The 24865-nt window shown below is 40.4% G+C and overlaps 2 protein-coding genes across 13 annotated transcripts in view; both read left to right on the forward strand.

The window, feature by feature from the left end:
* Window positions 1-24865, forward strand: part of LOC115397319 (protocadherin alpha-C2-like) — a 422283-nt gene that overhangs the window by 260989 nt on the left and 136429 nt on the right. Inside the window, exon 1 of one of the 12 annotated variants that reach the window (XM_030103649.1) lies at window positions 214-2577. The exons of 6 other annotated variants lie outside the window; for them this stretch is intronic. In XM_030103649.1, coding sequence (XP_029959509.1) covers window positions 223-2577 — 2355 coding nt within the window. In that variant the 5' untranslated portion in view covers window positions 214-222. Of the gene's footprint in view, window positions 1-213; window positions 2578-3185; window positions 5609-6763; window positions 9119-10379; window positions 12748-15530; window positions 17907-19042; window positions 21392-24865 lie in introns of those variants that run through there. 5 more of the 12 variants (XM_030103627.1, XM_030103690.1, XM_030103642.1 and 2 more) reach the window with 5 other exon arrangements.
* LOC115403872 (putative protocadherin beta-18) lies at window positions 1204-24664 on the forward strand. The gene is made up of 2 exons (XM_030112913.1): window positions 1204-1239; window positions 23309-24664. The coding sequence occupies exon 2, from the start codon at window positions 23504-23506 to the stop codon at window positions 24662-24664; it is 1161 nt and encodes a 386-aa protein (XP_029968773.1). The 5' UTR covers window positions 1204-1239; window positions 23309-23503.

A 24865-nucleotide genomic window follows, 5' to 3' on the forward strand; every position in this document is an offset into this window, starting at 1 on the left:
TCAAATTACCCTGTTGTCACTGCATTGTGGATCCACCCCTTCCTCACATTTTCATTTCAACACGAGCAGAACCCGTGATTTCATGTTTTCAAGTCAATTGTTCGATTTTTTCACGTCTGCGTGTGGAAGCGGGGATAGAATACCTGTGTTGAGATTTGGATTCGCATTTTATGACAACAATATAGTCCTTGCGAATTGCTACGGACATCGTGGAGACTGATAATGGGACAAAGAAAACGCCAGCCAGAATGGTTGCGTGGACATGCGATCGGATGCGCTGTTTTTGTGGTTTTGTGGAGCGCTGCCTCGGCGCAACTCAGATACACAATCACCGAAGAAGTCGCTCAAGGTACTGTTGTTGGAAACATAGCGAAAGACCTTGGATTAGATAAAAGCACATTGAAGGACAGGAAATATCGCATTGTTACTACTGATGCAGATCCTCTGTTTACTCTAAACCACGACGGCATACTTTATGTGAGTCGAAAGATTGACCGAGAAGAGATGTGCGCACAAACCAGTTCATGTGTCATGAATCTGAAAACTGTGCTGGAAACCCCTCTAGAGGTTCACTACATTAGAGTGGAAGTGCTGGACGTAAACGACCACTCTCCGTTTTTCCAGGAAGAAAAAACAACTCTTGATATTTCTGAGTCTGTGATACCCGGAGCCCGATTTCAATTAAAGCCATCACGAGATGCAGACAGCGGTCAATTTTCAGTGCAGCAATATAAACTGACCCAAAACGATTATTTTCGTTTAGAGGTTAAAGATAAAGGTGAAGATGGTAAAATACCGATATTGATAGTTCAAAAAACATTAGACAGGGAGCTTATAGAGAGTCATTCATTAATACTGACGGCCTTGGACGGTGGCAAACCCCCAAAATCAGGAAACATGAACATTTTAGTAAATGTTTTAGATGTTAACGATAATGCTCCAATTTTCACAAAAGATGTTTATTCGGTGACGCTTCAAGAAAATGCTCCGCTAGACACGATAGTAATTCGAGTAAATGCAACAGATTTAGATGACGGTCCGAACGGACATGTAGTGTATTCATTCAGTAAAAGTATGAATCCAAATATATGGAATTTGTTTGATATCAATTCACTGTCTGGTGAAATATCTGTAAGAGGTTTGATAGACTATGAAAAAAAAGATAGGTATGAAATAGAGATTCAAGCGTCAGATAAAGGTCCGGTCCCTCTTACAACAGAGAAAAGCGTGATTATTAAGATAAATGATGTGAATGATAATGCACCTGAGATAGAAATTACCTCATTTTCCAGTTCAATTCCTGAAGATTCCAGAGTTGGGACGACAGTTGCTTTAATCAGCGTCAATGATTTAGACTCTGGACTTAACGGAAAAATTATTTGCTCAGTAGGTGACGATGTTCCTTTTACGTTATCGCCATCGTTGCAAGAAAACATGTTTTCACTAGTAACCAAATCATCACTGGACAGGGAGAAGCAGTCAGAATATCATCTGACAATTACTGCTAAAGACAATGGTCAACCTCAATTGTCCTCTGAGAAGTCAGTAACTGTCTTAGTGTCAGATGTGAATGACAACTGCCCAGAGTTTTCTCTAAGCCCATATACTTTTTATGTCTATGAGGTAAATGAGCCAGGAATTTCTGTATTTTCAGTTAAAGCTTCTGATCACGATGAAAACAATAATGCCCTTATAAACTATCATATCTTAAGAAGTGGGAACGAAGAAAATAAAATAGCGTCATTCCTTAGCATAAACTCTGAAACAGGAGATATTGTAGCACTGAAAAGTTTCGACTTTGAAACTCTGAAAACTTTCCAGTTCCAAGTTGTAGCCACAGATTCTGGAACTCCGTCACTCAGCAACAACGTGACAGTCAACGTGTTCATTCTGGATCAGAACGACAACGCTCCAGTCATCCTGTATCCACTCAGCTCCAACGGCTCTGCTGAAGGTGTGGAGGAGATTCCCCGCAACGTCAACGCAGGACACTTGGTGACTAAAGTCAGAGCCTATGACGCTGATATAGGATACAACGGCTGGCTGTTGTTCTCACTGCAAGAAGTTAGTGACCACAGTCTCTTTGGTTTGGACCGCTACACAGGACAGATCAGGACACTTCGTTCATTCACAGAGACAGACGAGGCTGAACATAAACTGGTCGTACTGGTCAAGGACAACGGGAATGTTTCATTGTCAGCAACAGCCACTGTGATTGTCAAACTTGTGGAGCCCAAAGAAGCTTTTGCAGCTTCTGATGTGAAAAGTGCAGCGAAGATGGATGATGACGACAACGTTACATTTTACTTGATGATAACTCTGGGAGGTGTTTCTCTACTCTTCATCATCAGTATTATTGTTCTTATTGCAATGCAGTGCTCAAAATCCACAGACTATACATCTAAATATTTACAAGAGACCAATTATGATGGGACACTGTGTCACAGCATTCAGTACAGATCTGGAGAAAAACGATACATGTTGGTTGGACCCAGAATGAGTATTGGATCTACAATTGTTCCTGGCAGTCATGCAAATACTCTAGTGCTCCCTGACAGAAGGAGGGCATCTGAGGAGGTAAAGTATATTCAAATAATTGTTTGTACATTCTGCTCTAGATGCTGAACGTGTCGCTTTATTGGTTTCTCGTTTGTGGTATGATGGAAGTAATTTCACAACACAATTTAGCTTTATTTAAACCTCGATCAAATGTATGCACTGATTGACAGTTTTTGGTTGATTGCTGCGAATCGTTATTCTAATTTTGCCTTCATCATTTAATTCAAATGAGGAACTTGTTAAGTTTTAAAATGAAAGTGCAACGTGACTGTGGGTATGATTTGTTTAGGTTGGTCTGTTTCTCTGTTTTGGATCTGTTGCTTTACACATTGCTGAATATCTTTTGAAATAATTGCATTTTAGATATGTCTCACGGATTAATTTTAAAATCGCTTCGCAATCCATTTTCATGCTGAAAATGCACTTGCCTTTTGAGATTTGGTCGCATGGTGTCACTGCAATATTTAAAGTCAACAAAGGAGGCTGGTCGCCCTTACCATTGTGGTTCCGCCTCCAACTCTCTCCTTTCAATTTCTGCACAGCCTTTGCAGACAGTATACTCCTTCCGTTAAAAATGAACCATAGCTACTATTTTTTGGGATTTCCGTGATATTTTTTTCATATTTCCTTGAAGGGATGTCATTTTATTTCTGCAAGCCGACTTTGTCATTGTAATGGATTAGCGATGATTTCGCATTTGACCATGGAACAAAGAAAACCTCGAGCAGGTTTCCTGGCAGGATGCATCGTCGCTGCGCTATTGTTGAGTGTGACCGAGGCTCAGTTGAGATATTCCATTTCCGAGGAAGTCGTTGAAGGAACTGTGGTTGGAAACGTAGCAAAGGATCTGGGGTTGGACAAAAACACTCTGAAAATCAGGAGGTGTCGAATTGTTTCCAGTGATATGGATCCCTTATTCACAATAAACCACGTCGACGGTATTCTGTATGTGAACCGGAACATTGACCGAGAGGACGTGTGCACGCAAAGTAGCTCGTGTGTGATGAATGTGAAAATTGTGCTCGAAAACCCACTGGAGGTGCATTACGTAGAAGTGGAAGTGCTGGATATTAATGATCACTCACCAACTTTCCCGGAGAGAGAAAAACGACTGGAGATTTCAGAGTCCGCCTTGCCTGGAGCGCGATTTCAGTTGAAGCCTGCAAGAGATCCAGATAGCGGTCAATTTTCAGTGCAACAATATAAATTAAGCCAAAGTGATCATTTTCGATTGGAAGTCAAAGATAAAGGGGAAGATGGAAAAATACCGATTCTAGTTGTTAAAAAATCTTTAGACAGGGAAACTGTAGATAGCCATTTACTGTTACTGACAGCTCTTGATGGGGGTAAACCGGCTAAATCAGGAACAACTGAAATTATGATAAAGGTTTTAGATATCAATGACAATGCACCTGTTTTCTTATTGGACGATTATTTGGCGAGGGTTGATGAAAATACTCCTGTTGGTAAAGTAATCATACAAGTGAATGCAACGGATTTAGATGATGGTAGTAATGGAGAAGTAGTTTACTCATTTGGCAGCACTATGAATCAAAATATATTAAGGCTTTTTGATATCAATTCATTAACAGGGGAGTTAACTGTCAAAGGTCTGTTAGACTATGAGGAGAAGGATAAATATGAAATTGAAATTGAGGCATCCGACAAAGGTACTGCTCCTCTGACCACAGAGAAAACTGTGATCATAAAAATAGTCGATGTGAATGATAATGTACCTGAGATTGAGGTAACCTCATTTTCCAACTCAATACCTGAAGATTCCAGACCTGGTACTACAGTAGCTCTCATCAGTGTGAATGACTTAGACTCTGGGCTGAATGGAAAGGTGGTATGCACTGTCAGCAATGACAACCCATTCACTCTAACACCATCCTTAAAAGACAACATGTTTTCATTAGTGACCAAAGAGCCTCTGGACCGAGAGAAAAAGCCACAGTATGAAGTGACAATAATGGCAAAAGATGCAGGTCAGCCACCATTAACATCCGAAAAGACCATTAGTGTTGTGGTGTCAGATGTGAATGACAACAAACCGGAGTTTACACTAAACCCATATACTTTCTATGTCAGTGAAGCGAATGAACCAGGCGCCACTGTGTTTTCTGTCAAAGCTTTTGATCATGATGACAATGACAATGCACTAATTTCATATCATATTTATAGGGATGGAAATGTAGAAAATAAAATAACTTCATTTCTCAACATAAATTCTGAAAATGGAGATATTGTGGCACTGAAAAGATTCGACTTTGAGACTCTGAAAACTTTCCAGTTCCACGTTGTTGCCACAGACTCTGGAACTCCGTCACTCAGCAACAATGTGACAGTCAACGTGTTCATTCTGGATCAGAACGACAACGCTCCAGTCATCCTGTATCCACTCAGCTCCAACGGCTCTGCTGAAGGTGTGGAGGAGATTCCCCGCAACGTCAACGCAGGACACTTGGTGACTAAAGTCAGAGCCTATGACGCTGACATAGGATACAACGGCTGGCTGTTGTTCTCACTGCAAGAAGTTAGTGACCACAGTCTCTTTGGTTTGGACCGCTACACAGGACAGATCAGGACACTTCGTTCATTCACAGAGACAGACGAGGCTGAACATAAACTGGTCATCCTGGTCAAAGACAACGGAAATTTTTCACTGTCAGCAACAGCGACAGTGATTGTCAAACTTGTGGAGCCCAAAGAAGCTTTTGCAGCTTCTGATGTGAAAAGTGCAGCAAAAGTAGATGACGCAGACAACGTCACATTGTACCTGATGATAACTTTAGGATCAGTCTCAGTACTTTTCCTTGTCAGTATCATCGTGCTGATTGCAATGCAGTGCTCTAAATCCTCTGAGTATACTTCTAAGTATCTACAAGAGACTAATTATGATGGGACGCTGTGTCACAGCATTCAGTACAGATCCGGAGATAAACGCTATATGTTGGTTGGACCGAGAATGAGTATTGGATCTACTATAGTCCCTGGCAGTCATGCAAATACCCTGGTGCTACCTGACAGGCGAAAGACATCGGAAGAGGTAAGGAGCTCAAAGCTAAATCTGTCAGTTTGGCATGGATGTACACAGGGAGTTGTTGACCACTGTTGCTGTCCAAGGTACTGAACTAGTATTGCGTGGACAATATTCATCAGTTGCACTCTAAATTCAACTGTACATGCATTTGTTCATTTGTATCATGCGATTCCATGGATAACTTTTATGTCAGTGTAAAGAGGTTTTGTGTAATTATAAATGAATGTGTGATACATTGGGAGTGTCAAAATTATTCCTTAAGAAGTCATTAGCTGTACTCATACATTCTTTTTAGGATGGACCCTATTGGGGCATTTCTGGCATGGGATATGCACAATTTTGCTTGTTTGTCTTTGTCGCCACTGGTGTGTGAAAGTGTGTGTAAATGGTTAAATGTGATCAATGGTGTAAAGCACTTTGGGATCAGCTGAAGCAGAGTAAAACTGCTATAAAAAATATAACTGCAGTCCATTTGCAAGATACTTAGTAGCTCTAATGCTTTACAAAAAAGGTTTCCTGAAACTGAGGCATTGTCTACAGCGCAAACTTTTTTTTTTCCTGCTGGCACATCTGACCAAGTGATATGATTATATTGAATCCCATTTGATATCAATTCCAGTCAACTTTGGTGTGATGAAAGAATTGTACCACTTTTCTTTTTTCAAATTTGTTTATTCTTAACCAAAAATAACAAAACTGAATTAGCAAAGATAGATTCCCCATTTTGCATACAGCAGGGAGAAGACATAGTTAGGAAAGTTTGTGGTTGTTTGGTATTTGGTTGGTTTGATCAAAGTTGGAAGTCCTTTATGATTAACAAATATCAACACTAAAATACAACTTTGACCCCTTTCGATTGAGTGAGGTATGAATGATAAGACATGGGGCAACATTGCTTTTGTACAATGCACACAGCTTTCTCATTCTTAAATGGGCCCGCATGGTGTCAGTGCAATATCAAATGTTGGAAGCAAAGGGGGTTGTCGTCATTGCTTTGTGGTTCGAAAGCTTTAAAACACTCGCTTGAATGTTCGCTCATTTTTTCTGAATTGCTTCTTCTGTGAATATCCTGGTTGCCGTTTACTTTCGAAAAGGGACGAAGGAAAAGTATTTTCAATTCACAGCCCTGGTTTTTATCGGCGTGACGGATTGTTGATGGTTCTATATTTGACGATGGAACAAAGGAACTGCAAGCGGCGATATCTGGTTGAATGTGTCGTCGCTGTGCTGTTGTGCAGTGCGGTCTCAGCCCAAATAAGGTACTCGGTTTCAGAGGAAGTCAGTGAAGGAACTGTGGTCGGAAACATAGCAAAAGATATGGGATTGGAAAAGAGCACACTGAGCAACAGAAAGTATCGAATTGTTTCCAGTGACGCCGACAGCCTTTTCAATTTAAACAACGATGGTATTCTCTGTGTGAGCCGAAAGATTGACCGAGAGGAGGTGTGCGAGCAAAGCAGTGCATGTGTAAAAAACTTGAAAATTGTTTTAGAAAACCCACTGGAGGTACACTACGTTGAGGTGGAAGTGCTCGATATAAATGATCATTCCCCAGTCTTTCCAGAAAAAGACAAAAGGCTGGAGATTTCAGAGTCCGTGTTACCAGGAGCAAAATTTCAGCTGAAACCGGCATTAGATCGTGATAGTGGTCAGTTTTCTGTGCAACAATACAAACTGAACCAAAACGATAATTTCCGTTTAGAAATAAAAGAAAAACGAGGTGATGGGAAAATACCAATATTAGTAATTAAAAAACCGTTGGACAGGGAAACTGCAGGAAGTCATTCAGTAATACTAACAGCAATCGATGGCGGCAAGCCTCCTAAATCTGGAAATATGAACATTATTGTAAAGGTTTTAGATGTTAACGATAATGTTCCAGTTTTTTCCAAAGATGTTTATTCCGTGACCGTCAGTGAAAATGCTCCAGTTGACACATCAGTTATACAAGTAAACGCGACTGATTTGGACGAAGGTCCTAACGGGGATGTTTTTTACTCATTCAGCAGCAGTATGAATCAAAACATTCTAAATGTCTTTGACATTAATTCCATTACAGGTGAAGTAACTGTTAAAGGTGTAATAGACTATGAAACAAATGACGAGTATGAAATCGAAATTCAGGCATCGGACAAAGGTCTTGCTCCTCTGACCACAGAAAAAAGCGTCATTATTAAAATAGTGGATGTAAATGACAATGCACCGGAGATTGAGGTAACCTCATTTTCAAGATCTATTCCTGAAGATTCCAGACCTGGAACAACAGTTGCTCTGATCAGTGTAAAGGACGTAGACTCTGGACTTAATGGAAAAGTAATTTGTTACGTTAGCGATGACGTCACGTTCACGTTAACCGCTACATTAAAAGATAAAATGTTTTCATTAACGACCAAATCACCTCTGGACAGGGAGAGACGGTCACAATATGACCTAACAATAATAGCAAAAGACAGTGGAACACCTCAATTATCCTCTGAAAAGACAATTAACGTAGTGGTGTCAGATGTTAATGACAACAAGCCGGAGTTTTCATTAAGTCCATACACCTTTTATGTCAACGAGGGTAACAATCCAGGGGCATCTGTGTTTTCAGTAACAGCATCTGATTGTGACGAGAATGACAATGCGCGAATTTTATATCACGTGAAAAGAGAGAGTGAAGATAACAATTTCATATTATCATTTCTCAATATAAACTCTGAAACTGGAGATATTGTGTCTCTGAAAAGTTTGGATTTCGAAAATCTGAAAACTTTCCAGTTCCAAGTTATAGCCACTGATTCTGGAACTCCGCCACTCAGCAACAACGTGACAGTCAACGTGTTCATTCTGGATCAGAACGACAACGCTCCAGTCATCCTGTATCCACTCAGCTCCAACGGCTCTGCTGAAGGTGTGGAGGAGATTCCCCGCAATGTCAACGCAGGACACCTGGTGACTAAAGTCAGAGCCTATGACGCTGATATTGGATATAACGGCTGGCTGTTGTTCTCACTGCAGGAAGTTACTGACCACAGTCTCTTTGGGTTGGACCGCTACACAGGACAGATCAGGACACTTCGTTCATTCACAGAGACAGACGAGGCTGAACATAAACTGGTCATACTGGTCAAAGACAACGGAAATGTTTCACTGTCAGCAACAGCGACAGTGATTGTCAAACTTGTGGAGCCCAAAGAAGCTTTTGCAGCTTCTGATGTGAAAAGTGCAGTAACACATGACGACAATGACAATGTGACTTTTTACCTGATGATCACTTTGGGCTCCGTTTCTGTACTTTTTCTGGTCAGCATCATCGTGCTGATTGCAATGCAGTGTTCCAAATCGTCTGAGTATACGTCTAAATATCTACAAGAGACTAATTATGATGGAACTCTGTGTCACAGCATTCAGTACAGATCTGGAGAAAAAAGATACATGCTGGTTGGACCCAGAATGAGTATTGGATCTACTATAGTCCCTGGAAGCCATGCTAATACACTTGTGCTACCTGACAGGCGAAGGACATCTGAGGAGGTAAGGTGCTTTAAAAAGTAAAAAAAAAAAAAAAAAATGTTTAGACGTTATATTTTTAAACCCGTTTGTCCATCACTGTTTATGAAAAAAAGATGTTTGCAAACAACAAGCTGTTCTGACGACTCTTGGATTGTAGTTTTCACAAACCTGTCCTTGCTAAACTGTAAAATAATGACAGTAGATTCAGTGTTACTCATCATGAAACTTGCGTCACTCGGGATGAACGGATAACGCTGTCCATGGTGCTGAAAATGTCGTCATGCGTATATGTCGGTTGCTTCGTAATTATGGAGTAGACCCATTTTCAGTGATTTCGTATTTATTTATTTATTTATTTATTTATTTATTTATTTATTTGTCCCCTAAATTGTTTATTCACATTGGAGCTTCAGTCGGGATAATTTTGATGAATACAAACTAAGTACAAATATCCATTGGGCATTGTTTATTCTGTTCTTTTTTTTCAGTTTTATAATCTGATTTGAAGTTAAAATTTCACAACTGTCAGCAAGTTGAATCAAGCTGAAATTCCAGTTTTCTTTTTGTTTTCCAGCATAACATTTTAGACGGAAAATATTTCTAAAGGAGACTAATCATTAAAAAAATGGTGTGCTGCAGTGGGAGCTTAACGCAACCTGGTTATGCTTGCCTTTTTATGTCTGATATAAAAATCAGGTTTCTATACGTGTCAGCTTAAAATCAGCCTCTGCCGGTGGTACTAACAGAACTTATTTCAGATTATAAATCGGTTAAGTGTAAAAAGAAAAGAAGAACAGCGAATTAAACCCTATGGTTTTAACTATGCAGTTTCGAAAATAAATAGTTAAAGTTTTGCATATGTTACAAATAATGTGCTGAATATAATGTGGTGCTGTGTTTGACAGGGTTGGTTTGAATAAATTTTGAGTTTCCTTAAAGAATCCAAAATTCTTTTCGGCTTCGATCATCAAGGCTAATTAAAACACAAGCACGTACATTTTTTTTTCTTTTGTTTTTTAAGTGTGCTTTGTGCTAATGTACATATTATATCTGAAACTCAAATGCTGACACATGGTGTCAGTGTTACATAAAAATTCAGCAGCAAACGGGATTGTCGTCATTGCTTTGTGGTTCCACCTTTTTGTCAGTGCTCAGCTTTGTTGGATCATGTTTCTTCCGATGCAAAAATCCTGTTTGCAGTTATATTTTTGTTGATGTCGGACGACCGAAAAGTCGCCGTTATTTACAATTCTGGTTTTTGTCGTGGTGGTGGCTTGGTGATTATTTCTGATCTGATGATGGAACAAAGGGATCTCAAGCTTCAAATGCGAGGATGTCTGCTTGGATGCGTTGTCGCTGTCCTGTTTTGGAGTGTGGCCACGGCTCAAAGGTACTCGATAGCAGAGGAAGTGAACAAAGGGACTGTGGTTGGAAATGTAGCAAAAGATCTGGGACTGGACAGAAGTACTCTCAGAAACAGAAAGTATCGCGTCGTTTCCAGTGATGCAGATCCTTATTTCCGTGTAAATCCCAACGACGGCATTCTGTACTTGAACCGAACACTTGACCGAGAGGTCCTGTGCACGCAAAGCTCTTCTTGTGTGATCAATTTGAAAACCGTTTTAGAAAATCCACTGGAGGTACATTATGTTGAAGTAGAAGTCCTAGATATAAACGACCATTCACCCACATTTCCAGAAGAAGACAACACGCTGGAGATTTCAGAATCAGTATTGCCTGGAGCGCGATTTCAGCTGAAACCTGCACAGGATCTTGACAGTGGTCAGTTTTCCGTGCAGCAGTATAAACTGAGCCAAAACGATCATTTTCGTTTGGAAGTTAGAGAAAAACGGGGTGATGGCAAAATACCAGTGTTGGTCATTCAAAAAGCTCTAGACAGGGAAACTGCAGGCAGCCATTCGCTGACACTGACTGCACTCGATGGGGGTAAACCTCAGAAAGCTGGTAACACAAGAATTCAAGTTAAAGTTTTGGACATAAACGACAATGCACCAACTTTTTCAAAAGATGTTTATTCTGTGACCCTCACTGAAAATGCCCCGATTGGCACGACAGTCATACAAGTCAATGCAACAGATTTAGATGAGGGTCCAAACGGACAAGTGGTATATTCTTTCGGTAAGAGTATAAACAAGGATATATTGAACATATTTCAAATCAGTCCTTCAACAGGCCTAATAATGGTTAAAAATCTGTTAGACTATGAAAAGACTGATGAATATGAGATTGAGATTCAGGCATCAGATAGAGGGCTTGCTCCTCTTACAACTGAAAAGAGTGTGATAATTAAGATAGTGGACATCAATGATAATGCACCTGAAATTAAGGTTACCTCCTTTTCAAGCTCGATCCCAGAAGATTCCAAACCTGGGACGACAGTTGCTTTGATAAATGTCAATGACTTAGACTCTGGGCTTAATGGGGAAGTCATTTGTAATTTCAATACAGATGTCCCATTTACTTTATTGCCATCCTTGAAAGATAAAATGTTTTCATTAGTGACCAAATCGCCCCTGGACAGGGAGAGAGAATCACAATATGACCTAACAATAATAGCAAAAGACAGTGGAACACCTCAGTTATCAACTGAAAAAACAATTAATGTAGTGGTGTCAGATGTGAATGACAACAAACCAGAGTTTTCATTAAGTCCATATACCTTTTATGTCAATGAGGGAAACAATCCAGGAGCACCTGTGTTTTCAGTAACAGCATCTGATCGTGATGAGAATGACAATGCACGAATATCGTATCATGTGAATAGAGACAGTGGTGACGATAATAAATTAATATCATTCCTTAACATGAACTCTGAAACTGGAACTATTGTGGCACTAAAAAGTTTTGACTTTGAAACTGTGAAAACTTTCCAGTTCCAAGTTGTAGCCACAGATTCTGGAACTCCGTCACTCAGCAACAATGTGACTGTCAACGTGTTCATTCTGGATCAGAACGACAACGCTCCAGTCATCCTGTATCCACTCAGCTCCAACGGCTCTGCTGAAGGTGTGGAGGAGATTCCCCGCAATGTTAACGCAGGACACCTGGTGACTAAAGTCAGAGCCTATGACGCTGATATAGGATATAACGGCTGGCTGTTGTTCTCACTGCAGGAAGTCACTGACCACAGTCTCTTTGGGTTGGATCGCTACACAGGACAGATCAGGACACTTCGTTCATTCACAGAGACAGACGAGGCTGAACATAAACTGGTCATCCTGGTCAAAGACAATGGGAATGTTTCACTGTCAGCAACAGCCACTGTGATTGTCAAACTTGTGGAGCCCAAAGAAGCCTTTGCAGCTTCTGATGTGAAAAGTGGAGTACGGGAAGATGAAGACAACAATGTGACATTTTACCTGATGATAACTCTGGGATCAGTTTCTGTACTTTTCCTGATCAGCATTATTGTGCTGATTGCAATGCAATGCTCCAAATCTACAGACTATACATCAAAATATTTACAAGAGACTAATTATGATGGGACACTGTGCCACAGCATTCAGTACAGATCTGGAGATAAGCGGTACATGTTGGTTGGACCGAGAATGAGTATTGGATCTACTATAGTCCCTGGAAGTCATGCCAACACACTTGTGCTCCCTGACAGGCGACGGATATCTGAGGAGGTAAGGTCCTTTAAAAACATAAAATAATGTTCAAAAGTTAAGCTTTTCTTTTTAAACACGAGTTCATCACTCCTTGTGAAACACAGTTGTTTGTAAACACCAAGCCAGACTTGGATTTTTGTTTTCTCTAAAGCTGAATTCAATGTGATTAACAGGGCCATGCAGAAAAATTTGGATCAGCGGGTGCTCCAACGAACTTGAAACTCCGTACAGAAGTACCTGTTTGACATGAAACAACCCATGTTCATTCTGAATGTAACATGGAATCATGGAATCACACCATACCATGTTGTTGTCCACACCTCTTATCTTTGTTGGGGGTCAGTCACTTTGACCTGATGGGATACATTGAACAGCTTCTGTTGGAGGGGTTGGTGAGGAGGTGGGCTGTATTGATCAGAGAGTGGAGACACTTGAATGGTTAAACAAGTGTTGTGTGATCATGGCAAGATGCAAAGACAACTAAGATTGAAAACATTTGACTGTGAGCTGCCAGACCGCTGATTGTTCGTACAAGACTTTTTGCTGAGAGAGGTTGCAACCGAGGCGGTTTGTTTGAACTGAACATAACAAGTTGTTCATCAGTAAACTGAAAGAGCACCATTAATGGGAAGACAAGAATAAAAGAGAGGTGAAGGTACAGCCTATATCCACAAAGACATAAATTAAGCTGTTCATTTAGGACAGAAGAATGTATTGAGTTGAATTTAGATCTCCATTGTTGTTTACCTGTAAAGCTACTCTTCCAGGAGTCTTTACTTTTAAGTTTGACTAAAATTGGAGAATAAAAATGGAACCATTGCGACAACTTTTATTTCAGTTATTTTTGTTTTGTAACCTCAGTAGAACACAAACATGACTTCAGCAAGAAATTTTCATCCTGTATTTATTACCATACATGTCTTGTGTATGATATCCTGAACAAACTGAAAGAGGGAAGATACATAACTGCAGAAATATAATACAAAAATAAGCTGATACTTTCTCCTCTCAGTGTGGTTAACTAGATTTTGTAATGTCAAGAGAGGTGTGTGAGTCAGACACAATTGCTCATCTTGCAAGAATACACAATGCAAAAATGGACACTGCTGCTAAACCTCATCACCAGATCACGAGGTGTTAAAGTCAGTCCTCCCACAGGTTCTCGGTTTGTAGATTAGCAGTAGGGTTAGACTGAGCTACAGGACAGTCTGGAAAACGTCAGAGCAGTGATGGGGACATGATCATATGACGACCAAACAGGCACATCTGAATTGTTATTTTTGTTTAGTTTATTATTTTCAGGCACACAGACTTTCACACATAAGTACATACACGCACACACTTAAAGGTGAGGAAAAAAACTTTGACACAAGGGCATTTTGGGTATCAATGGGCAAAAGGGAAGATGGGAACTTTTACAATGCTGAAGGCGTCCTGTTCATACATTGGCTGCTTCCTAATCTGCAAGTGTACTTTTCGTATTCACTATTTCTTTTTTTTTTATATTGGAATGTTCGGATGGTTTCGATAAATACAAACTAAAAAATCCACTCACCCTTTGGGCGTTGTCCCTTGTGTACTGCTTCAAAATTTCAATTTCGCTGTTAGTAAGTTTAATTAAGCTTACATTCCAATTTTGTTTTCTCTTTGCATTTAAGCATTTTTTTGTTTGTTTTTTTGTCTCACTGGTCTTTTTTCGTGAATCGATAAGGGTATTCAAGTAAACATTTGAGTTGCATTCGGAGCTCCAAACCAGTCATTTATTTTGCTTGCTTTTAAATGTTAATTGATGTCTGACAGGAAATCTGAAATTGTGTTAATGCATTTCAAAAATCAATAACAGGTAGGCAATTCTGTTGCGGGGTTTCATGAGCAGTTCCATAACAATTATGAAATAAGAAAAGAGTATAATAGACCGTAGTTGGCTTCAATCCAGGCACTTTCAATGGCTCTGAAGGAATGTATTTCAGACTAAATGGTTTGCAATTAAAAACATCACCACCAAACCAGTTGCCAGACATTCCTCTCAAGGGGGGCACATCCAGTGTTTGGGGAGGCACAAATGTGCGTTCAGGGGGGAGGGGGAGGGGGGGGGGGGGGCATAGCGTCGGAGCGAGGATGGTGCGGTGGGTGCTTGTGCTAATATATTTTGCGGGATTTAGTTTGAGGGAGCACAACATTTATTTGAGGGGGCCAGGCCCCCTCTTGCCCCTGCGTAGACCCGGCCCTGAACCACACAATATAGCTCCCGTGATTGAAACGAAAAAAGTTTTAATACAATAAATAAACAAACAAACAAACAAACAAACAAACAAACAAACAAACAAATAAATAAATAAATAAATAAATAAATAAATAAATAAATACATAAATACATACATACATACATACATACATACAAAGTTTTTAATACAGTATTGCACATAATTTGCTGATTCGAATGGAACGTAATGTTGTTGACACTTCTGTTTTGGACAAATGCAGGGTTTTCTTGTGGAATCAAACACAAACGCGAGCGATTTTTTGCAGGTGGAGGTGGGGGGTTATATTCGCAATATTGAAAATAATCTGAAAATCAAATGCGGACGCATGGTGTCAGTGTAACATAAAATGTCAGCAGCAACGGGCTTGTCGTCATTGCTTTGTGGTTCCACATTTTTATCAGTCTCGCATCAGTGCTGCTCAGCCTTGTTGGATGTTTCTTCCGATGAAAATATCCTGTTTGGCATTCTATTTTTGTGGCTAGGAAGAAGGAGAAAATCTTCTTTATTTACAACCCTGGTGTTTGTCGTGGCGATGGATTGGTGATCATTTTTGATTTAACAATGGAACAAAGGGATTTTCAGGGACAGATACGAGGATGTCTGCTTGGATGCGTTGTCGCTGTCCTGTTTTGGAGTGTGGTCACAGCTCAAAGGTACTCGATATCAGAGGAGGTGGATGAAGGAACTGTAATTGGAAATGTAGCAAAAGACCTGGGACTGGACAGAAGTACTCTAAAAAACAGAAAGTATCGCATTGTGTCTGGTGACGCACACCCGTATTTCCGTGTGAATCCAAACGACGGCATTCTGTACTTGAACCGAAAAATTGACCGAGAAGAAGTGTGCGAACAAAGCACTTCTTGTGTGATGAATTTGAAAACTGTGCTCGAAAACCCATTGGAGGTACACTATGTTGAAGTGGAAATTCTAGATGTAAATGACCATTCACCGACTTTCCCTGGAAAGGACAATATATTGGAGATTTCAGAGTCAGCGTTGCCCGGAGCGCGATTTCAGCTGAAACCGTCACAAGATCCCGACAGCGGCCCGTTATCTGTCCAACAATACAAACTGAGTCAAAATGATCATTTCCGTTTGGAAGTAAAGGAAAAACGTGGCGTTGGTAAAATACCGACACTGGTAGTCCAAAAAGCTTTAGACAGGGAAAGAGCAGGAAGCCATTCGTTAATAATGACGGCTCTGGATGGAGGCAAACCTCCAAAATCTGGCACTGTGAACATTCTAGTCAACGTTTTGGACGTGAATGATAATGCACCAGTTTTCTCTGAAGAGATGTATTCCGTGACATTAAAAGAAAATGCTCAAATTGGCACAATAGTCATACAGGTAAATGCTACTGATCCAGATGAAGGTACAAACGGAGATATAGTTTATTCATTCAGTCAGAGTATGCAGCAAAAGTTATTAAACCTATTTAATATGAATGAATTAACAGGGGAGATAACTGTAAAAGATTCAATTGACTATGAAGAAAACGATGAATTTGAAATTGAGATTCAGGCATCAGATAAAGGGTTTGCTCCTCTTACAACAGAAAAGAGTGTTTTTATTAAGATAGTAGATGTGAATGATAATGTACCTGAAATAGAGGTTACCTCATTTTCCAGCTCGATACCAGAAGATTCTAGACCTGGGACTACAGTTGCTCTGATCAGTGTCAATGACTTAGATTCTGGACTTAACGGAAAAGTTAATTGTAATGTTAATTCCGACGTACCGTTCATTTTAACACCATCATTGAAAGATAAAACATTTTCATTAGTGACCAAATCACCTCTGGACAGAGAGAGACAGTCACAATATGACCTGACAATAATAGCAAAAGACAGTGGAACACCTCAGTTATCATCTGAAAAGACAATTAACGTAGTGGTGTCAGATATAAATGACAACAGTCCAGAGTTTTCACTGAGCCCTTATACCTTCTATGTCCCCGAGGGTAACAATCCAGGAGCATCTGTGTTTTCAGTAAGAGCATCAGATCGTGACGAGAATGACAATGCACGGATTTCATATCATGTGAAAAGAGATGGCCAGGATAACAATTTCATATTATCATTTCTTAACATAAACTCTGAAACTGGAGATATTGTGTCTCTGAAAAGCTTTGACTTTGAAACCATGAAAACGTTCCAGTTCCAAGTTGTAGCCACAGATTCTGGAACTCCGCCACTCAGCAACAACGTGACAGTCAACGTGTTCATTCTGGATCAGAACGACAACGCTCCAGTCATCCTGTATCCACTCAGCTCCAACGGCTCTGCTGAAGGTGTGGAGGAGATTCCCCGCAATGTCAACGCAGGACACCTGGTGACTAAAGTCAGAGCCTATGACGCTGATATAGGATATAACGGCTGGCTGTTGTTCTCACTGCAGGAAGTCACTGACCACAGTCTCTTTGGTTTGGACCGCTACACAGGACAGATCAGGACACTTCGTTCATTCACAGAGACAGACGAGGCTGAACATAAACTGGTCATCCTGGTCAAAGACAATGGGAACGTTTCGCTGTCAGCAACAGCGACAGTGATTGTCAAACTTGTGGAGCCCAAAGAGGCCTTTGCAGCTTCTGATGTGAAAAGTGCAACAAAAGTGGAGGAGGAGGACAATGTTACATTTTACCTGATGATAACTTTGGGATCAGTCTCTGTACTTTTTCTGATCAGTATCATTGTGCTGATTGCAATGCAGTGCTCCAAATCTACAGATTACACATCAAAATATTTACAGGAGACTAATTATGATGGAACACTGTGCCATAGCATTCAGTACAGATCTGGAGATAAACGATACATGTTGGTTGGACCCAGAATGAGTATTGGATCAACCATAGTCCCTGGAAGTCATGCTAATACCTTGGTACTTCCTGACAGGAGGAGAGCTTCTGAAGAGGTAAGACATGGAGGCAACTGTTGTTTTGGGGAAATAAGCATTCGCAAATATTGTACGTTTTGTTTCAAATGTTCAGTGAATGTTGTGTGATCTGCCATATTTTAGTCTGAGGCTCAATATATGTGTGTGCTTGTTGAGCATGAGGGTTTTTTTAATGACTGGAGGCAACACATCACTTTTGAGAATGCAGGGTCATTGAAATCTCGTCTTTTTTTGCGCTTGAAGGCAATGCTGTTTTGATTTAATAGATGGTCATTGCGGTTGTGTGAAGCAGGCAATTTTTTTTTAAATTAAATTTCACTTGCAAAACATATGGTTTAATCACTGAAATGATATAACAGATTATACATTTTTATAGATTTGGCTTCGTCTTTGTAGTTTTGTGAAAATGTTTTCATAGCCACTGCTATTTTCTTGGGTATATTAAGTTGAGAAAAAAATAATTTAACGATATTATATTGATTGCAACGCAACGGTAACAGTCAATCATGTAATTCTAATCAAGAAAACATTTCTGAAGATGCATTGAACAAAAAATACTGAAACAGTTACTAACGATGGGGAGAGGCTAAATCACTTGCAGTTGAACTGCTGACGATCACTGTCCGTGGTGCTGAAAATGTGTGCTTTCGTTATGTTTTTTCATATTTGATGGCAGCTTGATTTCTACAGTTTATTTGAACACAGTAAGCATTTATCTAATGCAAGTGGTTGTTTTGTTATTATTATTGTTATTTTTATTTTTAATTAAAACCACATCTACCTTATGAATGAGGAACCGTTTTTTGCGGTACTTGAAGATAAAACAACGGAGATTTTATGAACAATAACTGGCTGATTTATGACCAGCTGAGGATCTTCTGCAGTGACAAATTATGTCGCACGGTGTCAGCACAACAGAATAAGTCAGCTTTAGGCGTGATTGTCGTCACTATTTGGTTCAACCCCCAGGTCTCTTACTCAGTCCGGGAAAAAAACGCAGTCGTTCCAGAATCTGTCTGATTCCTTAGGAATAACCGGATCTGCCATTTTATTTGACCGGAAAAAAAGGGGATATTTCCACACATGAGCGTGTTCACGACATTACAGTGCATTTGTATTTATTTTAATGGTCGTTGAAGACAGTGGATGTCACCATGGAACAAAGAAAACAACGCTTGGGTCGAGGACATCTGTCTGGCTTCGTCACTATTGTGCTCTTGTGGAGTGTGGCTTCAGCGCAACTGAGATATTCGATCCCCGAAGAAAGTAACGAAGGGACTGTGGTTGGAAACGTCGCAAAAGACTTAGGATTGGATAAAAGTACGCTGAAGTCCAGAAAATATCGGATTGTTTCAGGCGGCGCGGAGTCTCTATTCCACGTAAATCAAAACAACGGTTTTCTGTATGTGAGCCGAAAAGTTGACAGAGAAGAGGTGTGCGCGCAGACCAGTGCGTGTGTGATCAATCTAAAAACTGTTCTAGAAAATCCGCTGGAGGTACACTACGTCGGAATTGAGGTATTGGATATAAATGACCATTCGCCCAGTTTCCCAGAGGAAGAGAAACGTTTGGAAATTCATGAGTCGGTATTGCCAGGGGCGCGATTTCAGCTGAAACCTTCACGGGATGAAGACAGTGGTCATTTCTCTGTGCAGCAGTATAAACTGAGCCAGAACGATCATTTTCGTTTGGAAGTAAGAGACAAGGGAGAAGATGGTAAAATACCGATCCTAGTTTTACAAAAAACTTTGGACAGAGAGGCAGTACAGAAGCATTCCTTGGTGCTGACCGCAATAGATGGAGGAAAACCACCCAAAACGGGGAGCATGAATATTGCTGTCATTGTTTTAGATGTTAATGACAACACACCTATTTTTTCAAAGGATGCTTATTCAGTCATGATCTCTGAAAATGCTCCAGTTGGTACAACAGTAATTCAAGTAAATGCAACTGATTTGGATGATGGTCAGAATGGAGATGTATTTTACTCTTTTGGAAATAGTGTCAGTAACAAGTTACTCTCAATTTTTGATATCAACCCAATAACAGGCGATGTGATTGTGAAGGGTTTAATAGACTATGAGCAAAGGGACAAGTACGAAATTGAGATTCAGGCATCAGATAAAGGCCTTGCTCCACTAACATCTGAAAAAAGTGTGATTATTAAGATAGTTGACGTGAATGATAATGCACCTGAGATTGAAGTTACTTCTTTTTCTAGCTCAATTCCTGAAGATTCCAGACCTGGAACTACAGTTGCTTTGATCAGTGTGAATGACTTGGATTCTGGACTCAATGGAAAAGTTGTTTGCTCCATAAGTGAAGCTGTTCCTTTTGCTTTAACACCATCATTGCAAAATAATATGTATTCATTAGTAACCAAGTCTCCACTGGATAGAGAGAAACAGGCATATTATGAGTTGACTATAGCTGCACAAGATGCTGGTCAACCTCCATTATCCTCTGTGAAGACCATAAGTGTTGTGGTTTCAGATGTTAATGACAACAGTCCAGAGTTTTCTCTGACCCCTTATACCTTTTATGTCACTGAAGGTAATGAACCAGGTGTTTCTGTGTTTTCAGTTGAAGCTTCTGATTGTGATGAGAGTGATAATGCACACATATCCTATATTTTACGAAGTGGCAGTGAAGACAATAAATTCACTTCATTCCTGAACATAAACTCTGAAACAGGAAGTATTGTGGCACTGAAAAGTTTTGACTTTGAAACACTGAAAACGTTCCAGTTTCAAGTTGTAGCCACAGATTCTGGAACTCCGCCACTCAGCAACAACGTGACAGTCAACGTGTTCATTCTGGATCAGAACGACAACGCTCCAGTCATCCTCTATCCACTCAGCTCCAACGGCTCTGCTGAAGGTGTGGAGGAAATTCCCCGCAACGTCAACGCAGGACACCTGGTGACTAAAGTCAGAGCCTATGACGCTGATATAGGATATAACGGCTGGCTGCTGTTCTCACTGCAGGAAGTCACTGACCACAGTCTCTTTGGTTTGGACCGCTACACAGGACAGATCAGGACACTTCGTTCATTCACAGAGACAGACGAGGCTGAACATAAGCTGGTCATCCTGGTCAAAGACAATGGGAATGTTTCACTGTCAGCAACAGCCACTGTGATTGTCAAACTTGTGGAGCCCAAAGAGGCCTTTGCAGCCTCAGATGTCAAAAGTGCAGCAAAAGATGAAGATGATAACAACTTGACTTTTTACCTGATGATAACTTTGGGCTCAGTTTCTGTGCTTTTCATCTTCAGCATCATCGTTCTGATTGCAATGCAGTGCTCCAAATCTACAGACTATACATCTAAATATTTACAAGAGACTAATTATGATGGAACACTGTGCCATAGCATTCAATACAGATCTGGAGATAAACGATACATGTTGGTTGGACCCAGAATGAGTATCGGATCTACTATTGTCCCTGGAAGTCATGCAAATACTTTGGTACTACCTGACAGAAGGAGAATATCTGATGAGGTAAGGGCTTCTCTAAAAATGTGTGCCTATTTTCATCTTTTTTCTCCTTTGTATTCAAATTAATTTTAGAGCCCTTTTCTCTATTTGTTTGGCTTGTAAAAGACAGCCTGTTGATTTTTTTTTCTTTCTGGTATTTAACTCTGTGTTGTACTGTACTGCACGCAGGTTGCAGTATTGGTTGCAGTATTTTACATTTAGTCTCAAACATGCCAGTTATTTTATACAAATCACTAACTAGTTTTACTTTCACCAGTTCCTCGGATGTTAAATGGTTTATTTTCTCAAGCCAATTATGGATTTAATGCAAGTTTTTAGGCCTGTAGACCATCCTAATTCGCTCTCCATGGTGTTGGCACCGTTTGGTCCGTTCAGCGAATATTAAAATGTGTGTATGCACGTCAATAGCCAAGTAAAAAAACAACAAGTTGTTCGAGTTTGGAATGTAAGAGAATGACGTTTGAGGATCTAGGTCTGAATTATTAATTTACATTCAGAAAGATTTTATCCTTTTTTTTGCCAAAATTGGCGTCATGATTTTACCAAACGTACATTGAAGTTTTCGCTAAAAAAAAAAAAAAAAAAAAAACAACAACACTTTTTTGTTTTTTTTGTTTTTTTCCTGTTGTAGCGAGCAATGCCATCGCATGGTGTCAGTGCGGTGATAAAATAACCATTTCATTGGGTCGTCATTGCTGTTTGGTCCCTCCTCTTTATTGCGCTCTCAGTGAAAAATGGACGGATCGTTTAGCGGCTGCCTGCAGCTCTCTGATTTTTAACAAGGACGTGTAAAAGTTGGGAGGAAACGAAGACCCACGCACACTTACAGGTGTACTGTGATATAATCGTCTTGACGCCGTTGTCAATCCGATGGGGAATTTGAGTATTTTTGTTTTGGACATGGAACAAAGAAGGCGCAAGCCAACGTGGACAGTGAGACGCACAGTGGGGTGCGTGTTTGCGGTGCTGTTGTGGAGCGCAGCCGCGGCGCAGTTGAGATATTCAATTCCCGAGGAAGTTAACGAGGGGACTGTGGTTGGAAACATAGCAAAAGATCTGGGATTGGATAAAATCTCCCTGGAAGACAGGAAGTATCGGATCGTTACGAGTGCTGCCGATCCTCTGTTTTACGTGAATACAAACGATGGGATATTGTACGTGAACCGAAAGATTGACAGGGAAGAGATATGCGAGAGAACAACCACTTGTACTATCAACCTGAAAACCGTGCTGGAAAACCCTCTGGAGATCCATTATGTCGGCGTGGAGGTGCGAGACATAAATGACCATTCCCCGTCCTTTCCAGAGAAAGAAGCAACATTGGAGATTTCCGAGTCCGTGTTGCCCGGAGCTCGTATTCCGCTGCAACCTGCACGTGATCCAGACAGTGGTCCTTACTCTGTTCATCAGTATAAACTTAGTGCAAATGAGCATTTTAGGATAGAAGTTAAAGATTCGGGAGAGGATGGTAAAATACCTGTGTTGATTGTTCAAAAACCTTTAGACAGAGAAATTTTGCAACAACACAAATTAGTGTTGACTGCAGTGGATGGAGGCAAACCTCATAAATCTGGCAACATAAATATTCTGGTAAACGTTCTGGATGTAAACGATAATGCTCCTGTATTCTCGAAAGATGTGTACTCTGTGACGCTTGATGAAAATACACCTATAGGTACAACAGTGATACAGGTGAATGCAACTGATTTGGATGACGGATCCAATGGAGAGGTTGTCTATTCTTTTAGCAACAGTGTAAATCGTAAGTTCTTCAAACTTTTTGAAATAACCCCCTTTACAGGTGAAATAACTGTCAAAGGTCTCATAGACTTTGAAGAGAAGGACAAATATGAAATTGAAATTCAAGCATCAGATAAAGGCTTTGCTCCACTATCGACTCAAAAAAATGTGGTTATCAAGATAATTGATGTAAATGATAATGCACCTGAGATTGAAGTTACTTCATTTTCCAGCTCAATACCAGAAGATTCCAGACCTGGAACTACAGTGGCTCTTATCAGTGTGAATGATTTAGACTCTGGGCCTAATGGACAGGTTATTTGTAATGTAAATGAGGACGTTCCATTTATTTTATCACCAACGGCACAAGAAAAAATGTATTCCCTAGTCACCAAATTGCCTCTGGACCGAGAAAAACAATCAAAATATATAATTACAGTTGTTGCAAAAGATGCAGGTCAACCTTCACTGTCATCTGAAAAAACAATTAATGTTATAGTATCAGACGTGAATGACAACAGTCCAGAGTTTTCACTAAGTCCATACACCTTCTATGTCACAGAAGGCAACAATCCAGGAGCATCTGTGTTTTCAGTGACAGCTTTAGATCATGATGAGAATGACAATGCTCAAATATCTTACTTGATTGCCAGAGATGGAGGCGAAGAAAATAAAGTTACTACATTTTTAAACATAAACTCTGAAAATGGAGAAATTGTGGCACTGAAAAGTTTCGACTTTGAAACCCTGAAAACTTTCCAGTTCCAAGTTGTGGCCACAGATTCTGGAACTCCGTCACTCAGCAACAACGTGACAGTCAACGTGTTCATTCTGGATCAGAACGACAACGCTCCAGTCATCCTGTATCCACTCAGCTCCAACGGCTCTGCTGAAGGTGTGGAGGAAATTCCCCGCAACGTCAACGCAGGACACCTGGTGACTAAAGTCAGAGCCTATGACGCTGATATAGGATATAACGGCTGGCTGTTGTTCTCACTGCAGGAAGTTACTGACCACAGTCTGTTTGGTTTGGACCGCTACACAGGACAGATCAGGACACTTCGTTCATTCACAGAGACAGACGAGGCTGAACATAAGCTGGTCATCCTGGTCAAAGACAATGGGAATGTTTCACTGTCAGCAACAGCCACTGTGATTGTCAAACTTGTGGAGCCCAAAGAGGCCTTTGCAGCTTCTGATGTGAAAAGTGCAGCAAAAGTGGAGGAGGAGGACAATGTTACATTTTACCTGATGATAACTCTGGGAGCTGTGTCTGTACTTTTTCTGGTCAGCATCATCATGCTGATTGCAATGCAGTGCTCCAAATCCACTGACTACACATCTAAATATCTACAAGAGACTAATTATGATGGAACACTGTGTCACAGCATCCAGTACAGATCTGGAGATAAACGATACATGTTGGTTGGACCCAGAATGAGTATTGGATCTACTATAGTTCCTGGCAGCCATGCAAATACTCTAGTGTTACCTGACAGGAGACGTGCTTCTGAAGAGGTAAGATATATCAGTTAAATATCACAAGGGCAAATACAATGAGACATCACTCCAGGTTTTCTATAATGGAATGTTGAGGAGCACATTGCATTCCTGAGTCATACGTTTTAGTGACTGAGTGTGTGTGTGAGAGAGAGAGAGAGAGAGAGAGAGAGAGAGAGAGAGAGAGTGAGTGAGTGAGTGAGTGAGTGAGTGAGTGAGTGAGTGAGTGAGTGAGTG

The sequence above is a fragment of the Salarias fasciatus genome, chromosome 2 (assembly GCF_902148845.1).
Source record: "Salarias fasciatus chromosome 2, fSalaFa1.1, whole genome shotgun sequence".
NCBI classification, from domain to species: Eukaryota; Metazoa; Chordata; class Actinopteri; order Blenniiformes; family Blenniidae; genus Salarias; species Salarias fasciatus.

Excerpts from the sequence above, each read along its gene's own strand:
- LOC115403872 (XM_030112913.1), top strand. The coding sequence starts at position 23,504 with ATGTATTCCCTAGTCACCAAATTGCCTCTGGACCGAGAAAAACAATCA.